This window comes from Belonocnema kinseyi, chromosome 3, assembly GCF_010883055.1.
Source record: "Belonocnema kinseyi isolate 2016_QV_RU_SX_M_011 chromosome 3, B_treatae_v1, whole genome shotgun sequence".
Taxonomy (NCBI): Eukaryota; Metazoa; Arthropoda; class Insecta; order Hymenoptera; family Cynipidae; genus Belonocnema; species Belonocnema kinseyi.
Window position 1 is genome coordinate 17,059,816 of NC_046659.1, and position 13,300 is coordinate 17,073,115.

A 13,300-nucleotide genomic window follows, 5' to 3' on the forward strand; every position below is an offset into this window, starting at 1 on the left:
CGCTTAGATTAGAAGCGTGAAAATTGTAAGTAATGGTAAAGTAAAAGATAAGTAGACTAAAATGCGTTTGCGTTCTCATACTCTCTCTCTCGCTTGCACTCTACGCTTTCGTTCGCTCGCTCACTCGCTTACTAATAAGTCCTAAATTGCGCTAACGCAGGAAATAGAAATAAGGAACTAGATATAAGACTTTATGTAAATAGTTGTAAATAATTGTATATATAGAAAGGATAAGATTGTAAAAAATATATAGATGTAAACGGAAAGATTGTAAGGAATGGAAGTCATGTAAACCCTTAGGGGACACATTATGAATAAAGAAGAAGAAGAAAAATACAGACATTCTTCGAAAATCCGTGCGACTTTCGCGTGAAAATTTCAACAAACTTTTTGAAACTATAACTTTTGAATTCAAAGATTTTCTAAAATTTTGATATTTGGTTTGTCTTCGAAAAATTAAAAGCAAGAAAACTTTTTAGACTTTTAAAAATTGGGAAAAACTTTAGAAATTGCTCCGAAATTCTAAAAAAAATTGAACTTTAGTAATTTGAAATTCCATATCTTTCACAAATTCTTATATATTTTAATGTTGAACAATTGCTTAGTTAGTATTCAAAGTATTGGATGTGCTAAGTCAAAGGAGAAAACAAGTCTAGGTATTCAGTTGATGATTCTTTATTCACAAGTTGAAAAAAATTTTAACGTAAGTTATTCTACAAATTAGGCACAAGCATCTATCAATTTGTTCTCACACTTTTTCAGTCTTCTTCGCTATCACTAACACCGCTGGCTAAACCGCAGTCGATGGTTTTTGTCATCTGAGATTAACTCTTCATAAAATGCGCTACATCCCACTAGAATAAATTCCATCAAGTCCATTAAATCTTCATACATAGCTTTCGTGATCGGTCTCGTGAAAGGAAAAAGATGGACCAAACCTGTATTGATGAAATCATCAATACAGGCGCTTTCGATAATTTTTGTTCATGCGTCGGGCGTTGCAGCTGCTTCTTTTTCACGACTTTTTTTCTCGATGAATGAAAAACATCGATCACAGCTGTTGTAGCTGTGCCCTGATAGAAAAAACCGTTGCGCGATGAAGTCGACTTTGCTGGAAGCTAGAAAATGTTTCAGCATCATCGCAACTTTGATATTGCGGTTCTGGCCTCCACAGCTGTCCGAGTACAGGATAATTTTCTTGACTCCTGGTTGAAGGCGGGTTCTCAAATGATTCAATAAACAAGAACCAATTTCCTGACCACCACGAGAAGCCACGTTTACTGTCCAAACATACATATACCCTGTAACACAAAAACGCATAAATTTATTAGTAACTTTATTAGTGGTCTAATTGCTTTTATGTAAAACAACTATATATGTCTTAAGTCTTCAAACTTTTTTTTTTTTTAGTTGGAAAATTTTGAAATATTCCAATCAATGCATAGACGCCAGAGTACCTTTTTTGAACCTTCAAATTTTGTATCTTTTATATCAGAAAGTTTCTATTTTTATTGGTTTTTGATCTATTTTTTAAAAACTACGAATTTAAGATTTGTTGAGAATTAAGAGTTAATTGATAGTTAATTGACAATTAATTAAGAATTCAGATTTTTTGAGATTTAGAATTGCTTGAGTTAATTATCGTAGGCTTTTTGCCGAGTTCTGATATTTCAACAGTATTCAAGTGTTTTAAAACAGTTTTTACGAATGGTTTTGAGTATTTAAAAAAAATTTTATACCTTTTTTCTGCATTTCCTCATAAATGCACATGTTGTATGTCCATAGTTGTCGTTTGTAAAAAGCGCTGTTAACGGACAGGAAAGGTGTTGCGAAGGCCTATTGCAAATCAAAAGTCAACACAACGGTGTCTGTCCCTCCCATAGAGACGTCTTCTTTAAACTGGGCCTGTAATTGCATGCTCAATTTCCAATGTTCCTACTGCAATTTCATGGTGCTTTCTCGCTATTCTGGAGAAAGAAGAGGGATTTGTAGAATCGCTTTAAAACTATCGCACTTTTTGCACGTATCTGTATAGCCTCGTTTAAAACTAAGGTTGTAGTCGGTATGAAAAATTTGACGAAAAATGTAGTTAGACACGTGAATCAGACCCTTTTCTAGACACCGAGATGTATACAAATCGAAAAGCTTTATGAGAGTCAAATCAGGAGGGAGATACTTTTTTTGGGACGATGATCTTCCATAGTGCGATTCGTACTTCGGAATTTTATTGATGAATTCGTGGACCCCATTTCTGGTCACGGCACTGGTTTTGTTTGGTGGTGTTGATCTTTCACGCCTTTCAGATTCACTTGGGTTGTAAATTGCGGATTTTATGTCTCTGTAAACTCGTGACGGGGACACTGCGTACAAACCAAGAAAAAACTTCTTGCAAACTTTTTGCGAAACTCCTTGACCATCGACCAACTTATACTCGATCTTCATCTCCCTCTTGTGCAGTGGAATAATGGGCACAAAATTTTCTTGATTCTTTTTTTTGGTTGGCGACGCCGTAGTCGAAGCCCGAAGAATCAAAGTTTTTTGGATCGCGTCCAAATTATCATAAAATGCGGTGAACAGTTCCTGTTGTCTTAGGATGTCTATTTTTTGTAAACAGGATATTCTGCATTTGCATAATATTTGAGCCTTGAACTTTTTAGCTTTGATTATCCTTCCCGATCTTGTTCGCCTTTCCAGTCCTCGTTGGACGTTCTGTTTATTTATTTGCCTTGCATGGTTCTGACGTTGCCTTTTTCTTTTTGTTGTTGGCAGTGGTTGCAGCGGTTGAACAGTTTCTGTAAAACATACAAATTACGTTGAAATATTCAATATCACATAGGAATTTCTAGTAATCTAGTTCTTAACTTTAAAAAAAAACGTAAAGCTTCGAAACATTCAGGACTCAAAACATTCCAGAACTCTCAAATTTCTGGAATCGTAGAACTTTTAAGCTTGGAAATTCTTTTAAAACTTGAAAGACTTTTTAAATTTTCGAAAGTATAAAGCTTTCACTGTTTCAAACTTTCAATATGCGATTTTGAATTTTTTGCCAATGTAAGTCGTCTTTAAAATTCTTTAAGCCTTTTCGAAATCATAACATTTCCATGAAATTTTAAAAAATTTTTGTGAAATATTTGCAACCCAAGAAATCTGTAAAATCCTTGAAATTTTGGTGAAATTTGTTGACATCTTTTAAAATTTGTAAGAAATCTTTTCAATATTTGTGAAAGCTTTTTTAATCTTTGTTTAATCTTTAGGGTTCATTTAAAATCATTGAAGTCTTTTGAAACCTTCTGAAATTACTTGAAACATTTCGAAAAAGTTCAACATATTTGAATTATTTCTGAAATCTTTCGTATTAGTTTCAAATAATTGATATATTTTTCATTTGTTTTAAATATTTGTAAATTTAAGAAATCTAGAATATACCTTTTTTAAATCTTTAAAGTGTTTAGAAATGTTCAACAAGTTTGGGGCTAAATGTAACTATTTGGTAGATAATTCAGAAATTTTGTTGAAAAGTAATCCTTTATTATTAAAAATTCGTCTTTTTGGATTGAACATTCAATTTTTTTTGTCGAAATTTATTTCTTGTTCAAAAATTTATATTTTGATCGTGAAAAGTACACTGAAATCTTTTTTAACCGAAACTTTAACTAATTTTTTCGAAAATTTGTCTTTTTGAACTAAAAGTTCATTTGCTTTAATATAAATTTTATTTTGTTATAAAGAATGCAATTTTTTAGTTAAGAAATCTTCTTTACTTGAGTACTTAACTATTTTGTTTAAAAGATTTGGTTGAATCTTTTTGTTGAGAAACCATTTTTTTCAGATCTATACTTTTAGTAGAAAATTCATCTCTTTGATTGGAAGTTTAACTATTTTGTTATTTAAAACTCCAATATCCGTTTACTTAAAAACTTTTAAAACTTCTCTGACTTACAAATTTAAAAAATCCCGATGATTCAGAATATGCAGAACTTGAAATATACAAAAACTTAAAGATTCTAGAATCTCAGAAAACTATCAACTTTGAGATAATTATAAAGTTTAACATTTTTTGAACATTTTTGAAAATATGTAAGTTTTAAAGCTTCAATAACTCACAAAATTTATGAAAAAATATAACATTCAACTATTTTCTTCATGCATGGCATAAAAATTCAACATTTTTAAAAATTTTGAAGCTTAAAAACTTCCAGAATTTAAACATTTTGTAACTTCAAAACGTCGAAAGTGGAAAATACTTTGAAATCTTGCAATCCTAAAATCTCTAGGAATTTAAAAATTGCAAAACTTACAACACTTACAAAATTCTTCGAAAGTTTATAAATTTTCAAGTGGGTATATTCAAAAACATCAGAATTCTTAAAGTTTCAGAAATTTGAGGATTTTTATTCATTGCTTAATTTTTCGATCACATCTTAAAAAAATCAAAACTCCACATTTTCTACTATTTTCAAAGCTCGAACTCTTCGATCACATGAATTTGGAATGATGTTGTAATTTATAGCTCAATTTTTTCCGGTTAAAAAAGGTTAAAATTCCAGAACTTCTAAAATAATCGAAAATTCAACATTTAAACTAATCCAAAATTATAGAAATACAAAATCTTTTAAATTCAGGTTTCTTCGACATCAACATTTAAAAAAGAAATCAGCATCCTGAATTTAACAATTTGATATTTTTAATTTCTCATTCGTAGCTTATGTTTTTGTTGACTAAAAATAATGATATTATAATAATTTTAAAATAAACGATGTGCGATAAATATGAATTACAGTGAGTTTTAATTGAAAAAATATTGAAATCGGGAAACGAAAATAATTAATTGCGTTCTTACGGATGTGCAAAAACATTTTCTTTTTTTAATGAAATAAAATTTAATATTCTCAAGTATACTTTTTTCAGTTGCAAGGAATTTATGAAAAAAGTTACAAATTCAGAATACCCTTAAAAATTGTGGGAGAATATCATTGACATATAAAAATGGACCGGTAATGCTATGGGGAGAACGGTAATGGGCTCTAGACAGAGAAAAAACATACGAGATGTAGACCTATCTCTTTCTATACAAAGCTGATTGGTCGAGAATATTTTCGTTGGGTGAAGTTTGGCGCAGCACAGGACCGTGCTTTGTGTCGCGAGTGCACCAATAATGTGACTTCGCACTTTTCAGAATTGATTTATTTATAATTTATTTAATGATAATTTATTGTAAATAAATGTAAAAAATGGTGGCAGCCCTTGTAGTTTGTGGGCGTTGTCAAGACGTTTACATGGGAATATGTTTTCATACGTAAGTAAAGTTATTGAACATAGTAAAATAAAAAATGTTCCAACAAAAACAAAACCTCAAAATATGAAGTTTTGTACCTATGCAATACAAATGATTTTTTTTTATGTCATAGAAATATTTTTCAAATTTTTGACAGTTTTTACATTATTTTTGAACTCACAAAACGATTATTATTGTAGCATTTTCAATCCAATTTCAAGAAGAATTCAAGGTTAACTAGTTTTTAAAATAATCTATCTTTAACAGGTTATTTCACATGCACGTTCTTTAAAATTCAATTTATTATAACTACAGTTTTTTAATGTATTGTTTATCTTTTTTTTAATTAACCGTACAAAATATTTAGGCAATACCCGGGGTCAACAAATCACTTGACAGAGTCCTGAAATAGATAAAGGCAGGTCTACATCTCAAATGTTTTTTCTCTCTCTAGAGCACATTTCAGTTCTCGTTGGTTTTCCATAATTCTTCACCTGATTCATGATCAGAGAAGTCATCTGACGTGAATTGATATGGATCTTGGATATTTTCTGATGCAAAACAATCTAAGTTAATCAATCATTTCAAGAGACTTGCACAATAAGACATTAATACAATGATTATGAATGAATAAATTTTTTCAGTTGAATAACATTTAACTTACCATTGTCGGACAAATCCATTATTAAAATAAAAAACTTCGAATACCACCATGAATCGCGAAAAATATACGAGTTCAAATGTTTACAAGTTTCAGCCTGACTGAGCGTGGTACTGCCGGGAGAGGAGTGGGAATCGTCAAGGAGGGAGAGCGTGGTGTAAAGGAGCAGGGTGGGGGGAACCTTCTCCCATTATTCTTGTGTCGTTTTACCTCTCACGAATTCTTAGGTCGTTTTTGTTCTCGCGTGTTTTTACGTCGCTTTTGCGCAACTATTTTTTTTAGTTCGCTTTTGCTCTGAGCGTGTCATATAAGAGTTTGTATGCATAAGCAACAACTATTTAATATAATTTTTTGAAGCAAAAATTAATTAAACAGTCTGTACTTTTGTATATGGGTATATGGGGCAGAATACCTCAATTATTCAAAACTAAAATTAATTTTTTGGGTCGGGTTGAAACCTGGCTGCAATATAGTCCTAGTGGACCTACAGTAATCCACAAAATTTTTGGCTCGAATTATCAACCGGTTGTCAATATACAGGGGCCTGAAGTTTTCACTTTTCCACGCGTTTCTTCACCTTCAAGTTAGTGTAACTTGTTTTAGGATAATCCGATTGGACTTTTATTATAGTGTTTTTACACGCTACTTTAATGAAATTTAATACTATTAAAATTATATATATATATTTTTTTTTTAATTTTTCATACTTTTTTTTTGAAAATCAAAATCGAAGTTGATTTTTTTGAAGAAAAAAAAATATTTAAAAAAAATCGATTTCACAAAATAGCTTTTTTAATACTCTTTACAATAATGCCGAATAAAAAGTGTGCCGGAAATGTAGTCAATTTTTTTATAATCCAAATTTAAATTCATTTTTTGAAAAAAATAGATTTAAAAAAACCTTTCTTAATACCCTTTAAAATCATGTAGAATAAAAAATAGGCCAAAAATGTTTTCTTGGTCAAATTTAGTTTTTTACGCTCGAATTTTTTAAGATATCGTTATAATAGTCTTTAAGTATATTAAAAGAGCTCTCCAAAACACTATAATGGAAGTCCAATCCGATGATCTTAAAAGAAGTTACACTAACGTGAAGGTGAAAAAACGTGTGAAAAAGTAAAAACTCCAGGCCCCTGTATATTGACAACCGGACGATAAATGAACCTATGGTATGGTGGATCAATGTAGGTCCACTAGGAATATATTCCGGCCAAGCTTCAACCCGATCAAAAAAATTAATTTTAGGAGGTAAAATTTTACGTATTCTGCCCTACCTACTAGAATAAAATATTATTTATGTGCCAAGCGGTACGCATTTTGTACATATACTTTGTGAAATTAGCTAATTGAATTTTGAGGCTAGAGCTAAAGTCCGACAGCCTTAAGGGATTTTATATAAAACAATCAATATTCGTTTATCGAGTGATTTCTTAGCAAATATCTTTCCTTGCGCTTAGGTTTACAATACAATAATCTGGGTTGAGACCGTCACAGCCCCTAACGCTTGGGTGATCATATTGTATCCCCTTATTAGCCTTAAGCGTGGCCCAACGCCCTCTCTATAGTGAGAGGATCGCGGCCACGCTGTTCCCGGTAATAAGCGTTGAATTCAGAAAAATTCAGAATTTGTGTTCCTATGAATACGCGATTTTTCCTCCGTCTAAAAATCCCCCAACGGGAACAGAAAAAGTGCAAATTGTATTCCTCTCTATCGACTTAGTAAAATATAACGAAAGAATTTATTTAACATATTTTTCATTATTAAATCTTTTTATAACTTATAAACTCGAAAAATATTCAAATTTATATTTATTTATATTCTAATCATTTATTTAAACGTTTCAGAAAATTCAGCAAAGAAATCTATTCAAATGTGTGAATTTATATAATTTTAACTCTAGAGAGGCAGAGTTGAATTAGTTAGAATTAAAATCTCAGAACTTACATTCCGCATAAAGAATTTAAAACAACTTATTACACCTATTTTGTGAACTAATTAGAAGGAACTAAATAAAATCAAAATATGACCACTTCTGGAGAATAAAAAATATCTCTGTGAGGTGTGTTACCGGTACAATTCGAAGGAATTAAAAAATATTGAAAACACGTTCTCTTTGGGAGAATAGAAAACTGTGTGGCGGTCGCTTCAGACTCACTGACGCAGAAGCTGCCTGTAAAAGTCACACGTTTTCCCGCAATCGCAGGGCAGTGACAGAGGATATGAGTGGAAGTCTCATTATCCTTCCCGCACAGACGACAGAGGGGACTTTCTTCAAGCCTTATCTTATGTCTATGGTACCGGAGGTTTCCATGTCCTATAAACATTTCTTCCTCCCGAGCTTAAGTATTTCTTTCGCATCATTCTGATGTTCCTCGGCCAGCCAACTGTTAATATCTTCAGTGACAAACCTACTGAAAATGCCTACAACTGGCTCAGGTTCAGTCAAATTTCCCTTTGCTCCTAGCTTTGCTAGGACTCTCAGTCGAGTGACCAGCCCTATAGGCGTGTTGCTTCTTGTGAAGAGGACTACTTGGCAAGACCTTATCGCGGATATATCTGTCCACGAGTCTTTCCACATGTTTTTATTAGGAAAGATGTGAGGCTAATCGGTCGGAAATCCTTGGGTGAAGTATAACCGAGCCAGTTGGTGCACAGGCGGCTTTGATTGCCTCCGAGGGTCCGTCGCCCCATCTTCTAACTTTGTGAAGCCCGAAAGATGTGCCTTGATCAGGTGAGTCAAGGTATCCCCGTGAGACTCTGAGTATCCTCTGCCGGGCAATTTTAGACCGAGAATAGCATCCCAGTGGATATCGGAACATCCTAAAGACGTCATTAGGACGTCTTTGAATGTCCTGGGACATTCTTGGACATTGACGTCTAAGTCCCAAGGTCGTTATAAAGACAACTTTAGGACGTCCTAAAGACGTTCTATGTCTGGCCTAAAGTTGCCCCAAAGAAGTCCGCAGGGCTAGTCCTAAAGACGCCCCAAACATACCTATAAGAGACATGATTATTTTTTCACGCTAAAAAGTGAAAGATCTCCCTATGGGCACCAGGACATCAAAAGAACGTCCTAAAAATGTCTTTTTATGTTCTAAGACATTGTGAGTATAATGTGAGCCATTAAGAGTATGAAATTCAATATCGAAACACAATAATATTGTAGGGCTTTAAAAAAGCAACATTTTTGTTTACCAACTATTTTTATATGGTGCGTTGCTTGGCTTAAAATGTTAATTATCGTTTATTTTTGGGGTGTTTGAAAATGCTATAACTTTAATAATTTTGCTTTTATCGAAAAACGTCGTTGAGATAAATTGTTCTTGTTTCTGAGCACAACGGAAAACCATACATAAAATTTTCAAAAGTTGTTATGCTAAAAAAAGATTGTTATGATAACATTGTAAGGCTCCCTGAAAGAAACATTCATTTACTCCGGACTTTTTTTCATATCATGCGTTGTTTGGCTTAAAATGTTCTGGTTCAAAGTACTAGTGACAACCGAGAATAGAATTTCCAAATCTAGAAAAGTTTTTCAAATGTGCTCAGTCATTGAGATTTTATACAAAATGGCTAGTTAATGAACTCTTTCTTTCTTTTTGGGTCCTGAAATAGTGTGCCGAAGCACACAATACTACAGACTACAGGCAGACCAACAGACAGAAACCTTCATAAAAAATAGTTTTTTCTGACTCAGGGAGTCTCAAAACGTAGAGATTTGATAGAAACCGACTATGTCCGTAGGTTGTCCTCAGGATGTCTTTGATAACATCCTAAGGACGTCCGTATGACAACCTGCAGACGTCCTCAGGGTGTTATCAAGGACGTCCTGAGGACAACCTACGGACGTCCTCAGGATGTTATCAAGGGCGTCCTGAGGACAACCTACGGACGTCCTCAGAATGTTATAAAGGATCACGGTGTGCTTAAACAAATTTTAAATGGGCGTGACAAGATTATTGTATTGGTTTTGTGTAAAATCGGAAAGGGTCGGTTTTCATAAAATCTTCAAGTCTTGAGACTCCCTGAGTCAGAAAAAACTATTTTTATGAAAGTGTCTGTACAGAATATATGAATATATCAGGATATATGAATATCCGCACAAAATAGTATTGAATTTTAAAAAAAGTGGTCTCAAAAATGTTCAAAATACGCTCACTTTTTGAATTTGTGTCCAAAAACGGTTGTCTAACGAACTTGACCTTCATTTTGAGATAGTAAAAGAATTTATCGTTGTGCGACTAGGATGAGATTCGCAAACTGAAATTCGCCGGCGTGTGCACGCACCCTGCCGATAGAAATCTCAGAGTATTCTCAGTTGAAAAAGCCTGGCCGGTTTGACACTATTTTAAGGTTCGATTTGAAAGATTTAGTCTCTGAGATAGTCTGAGAGATTTGAGAGCTTTTCAAGGTCCTTTTAGTGGTCCTTTTAAGGGTGATGCGACGGCAATATAATGTTTCTTTTTTATTCGTCAAGTACCGGGCGGGCAGAGTTATTTACAGTAGTTGGCCGTCGCTAACCAGACTCTCACTTTAAAAAATTTTCTTCAAATTATTAACATTTTGTTTTTAATTGATAAATTTTCTCATTATACTTATTTATAATTATAACTTATATACTAATATACAATTTTCTAGTCGACTTAAAAAATGTTTTCTTTTTTGGCGTATCTCATTCCATTTACGAGAAACGTTGTACTAATTCCAATTTTAAACATTTAGAAAAAAAAGTTAGATATCTGAAATCATCTAAACCCGTAGATTCCGAATTATTATGTTTTAGGCTGTACACTATGAAATGTAAAAAATCTATTTTTAAATTTTAATCCGAAAGCTTAACAAAGGACCGTTGAATGTCGGCTACTCTATTGATATAGCCTCTCTGCTTATTATTTATGATTGAATTCTTATTTCAATGCACCTTTAAATATATCTACCTGAGTGACTGTGGAGAATTTTTCAGAGCTTCTCAGAGCCTTGAGAATCTTTAGCATATTATTTGAGGTTTCTACCGGTAGGGCAGTCCTCAAAAGCACCTCATTAAAGAAATTTGATTCTTTTAATTTAGCAGAATTTCCTAATTCAAATCGTAATGTATCCTGTATATTATAGTTTTTCAAGTAATCCTAGTAAGGGATCATCATTGTCCTAAAAAAAACCACTTTACCGATTTTAGGGTTGTGGTATTTCATATTTTACAAGTGACCTAGTGAAACTCCTATGCGCATTGAACTTAAACTTTGAACGGAAATCACATAGGATGTCTTCATGGTGTCTTTATGATGACTTCATGATATCTTCGTGTAATTGTCAAATTTATGATAAAACAGTTTTTCCACTTTTAGAACAGTTTCGGGCTTACTCTAGAGGATGTTTTTGGTTTCGTTCACATTTTCACAATAAAACTTAGAGAAATCTCACAGCCGAAATATTTTTAAGTTGAACTTTAAAAAATAAATCTTAAAAATTAAGTCTCAATCAGTTTTTTTTAATATTTCAGAGCATTTAAGCATTCAAGTCTTTTGAGAGAAAAATAAAGAAATACGTTGAATTGGGGTTCAGTCTGAATTATGATAATCTTATACAAGACGCTTCAAAGATGTCCTTGGGTCATCCTTACGACATTGTCCCCTGGATATCCTTTCAAGACATCCTTAAGACGGTGAAATGCCAGACATAGGACCTTTTAAAGACATCCTTAAAACGATCTGATAACATCTTGAAGATATACTTTATAGGACTAGATTAGAACGTCTTTATTACCACCTCATGACGTCTTTTTGTAAAAGCCTAAAGCCGTCCACAAAAAGACGTCTTCCGGATTTTGAGAAAGCAGCTTGTCCAGTCGGACCGCCTCTACTCCTTTCTCGATATCAGTGCAATAGTCGGTCCAGCTTTCATGCTTTGCCATACGTATTGCACTCCTATACTCATCCTTCATCGATGTGAATGAAGTCCATAGTTCCTTCATTTTGCCAGAACTGACACGTCTGTTCGAGTTTCGCGTTCCGCCAGCGTGTCTCTCCAGCCTTTCGGACTTTTGAAGGTCGTCAATTACTTTCGTAAGTGGATTTGATGGCTTCCGTGAAAACCTCGGCTGTCATCACCACGGTATCCACGTCTCTAATTGACCTGGGCTTAATTCTGTGGAAAACTGACCCCAGTTCGTTCTTCTTGGATTTCTGAACCATTTAGGGCCGGTGGGTACAGCGGATTCCAACACAAACTCTATCAGTGAGTTATCTGAGAGAGTGGGTTCATTTGAGACTCTCCACCTCTTGATGTTATCTGTAAAACTACCGGTACAGAGAGTGATGTCTATGACTTCCTCCCTGACCGAATTACGAAACGTCGGGGTGTTCCCCGTATTAATAATATTGAAATCAGTGGTCATTAGGTATTCCAAGAGTTAGTATCACACCCCAATAGAAAAGGAAGCCCCCTTACCTTGCAGTATTCAACCAGTGTATGTACCTCCACTGGTGGATTGGTGTCGCTGTCATATGGAAAGTAAGCCGATCCCATGACAAGGCTTCCTATTCTCTTAAGATCCGTGACTATGATCATCAGGTCTGTGAAACATAGCTCAAGAAGCGGAACGACGTTGACTCCCTTCGCCAGTATGCATGCCCTTGGATTGGCCGCCTTAGGGTCCCTGTAACAAAAACCAGCCCCCCTGAGTCCCTAATGGTATCTCGAACTAACCAGGGTTCCTGGATTAGTGAGATACCTGGGTGCCTCACTGCCCATCTGCAAAACTGCAGAGGCGCCTTGGCTATGATGCAAGTTAATCTAGGTAATGGTTAGACCGGGAGCAGTCATATAGGTCTGATCCCGATCTTCCTGTCCACCGACAGGTTCCTCCTGCCCCTGGCTGGCCACTTTAAAGTTGACCTGTCCATAAAGGTAGAAGGTCCTGTTGTTGAGGGCTGCAATGCCCCTCGCCTATGACTCAGGAATTTGTACAACTAGGTACAACCTCTCCAGCTGTGTCCTCTTACTGAGGCATATCGTGCCTGACGATCCGTCAGGACGCTACCTTAAGTAACGGGTTGAAATCCTCCAGCCGACGGAGAACCACATGCGGGTCCATCAGTTTACCTGGGAACCACTCCGTAGCCTTAACCATCTTCTGGAGAAACTCAACGCGACCCACCTTAACAGATGCCACTGGTTCCGCTGCCACAAATACAAAGACCCCTACCCTGCAGAAATGGGTCTTAAATTTTGGCCATTGATCTGGGGACACTCTTTCGAGCGCCCTCCAGGTAGCCTCCCTGAGGAGCTCTAATTGCTCTGTGGTGAGCAGCGAGTCCGAGTATCTCGTATCCGTCACAAGCCACAATCAGGGGGTCAGTCCTCT

The 13,300-nt window shown here is 34.8% G+C and overlaps 1 protein-coding gene across 1 annotated transcript; it reads right to left on the reverse strand.

Annotated features, from left to right (window-relative positions):
• Nucleotides 1-691: 691 nt before the first annotated feature.
• Nucleotides 692-12,420, reverse strand: LOC117170240. The gene is made up of 3 exons (XM_033356869.1): nt 12,385-12,420; nt 1,740-2,792; nt 692-1,301 (listed from the first exon to the last, which is right to left on the reverse strand). Exons 2-3 carry the CDS (start codon nt 1,768-1,770, stop codon nt 985-987), a joined length of 348 nt encoding a protein of 115 aa, XP_033212760.1. The 5' UTR covers nt 1,771-2,792; nt 12,385-12,420; the 3' UTR covers nt 692-984.
• Between the last annotated feature and the right edge of the window lie 880 nt (nt 12,421-13,300).

Excerpts from the sequence above, each read along its gene's own strand:
- LOC117170240 (XM_033356869.1), bottom strand. The coding sequence starts at position 1,770 with ATGTGCATTTATGAGGAAATGCAGAAAAAAG. Across the intron at positions 1,302-1,739 it reads TGAGGAAATGCAGAAAAAAG|GGTATATGTATGTTTGGACA; the intron begins GTATAAAATTTT and ends TTTGTGTTACAG.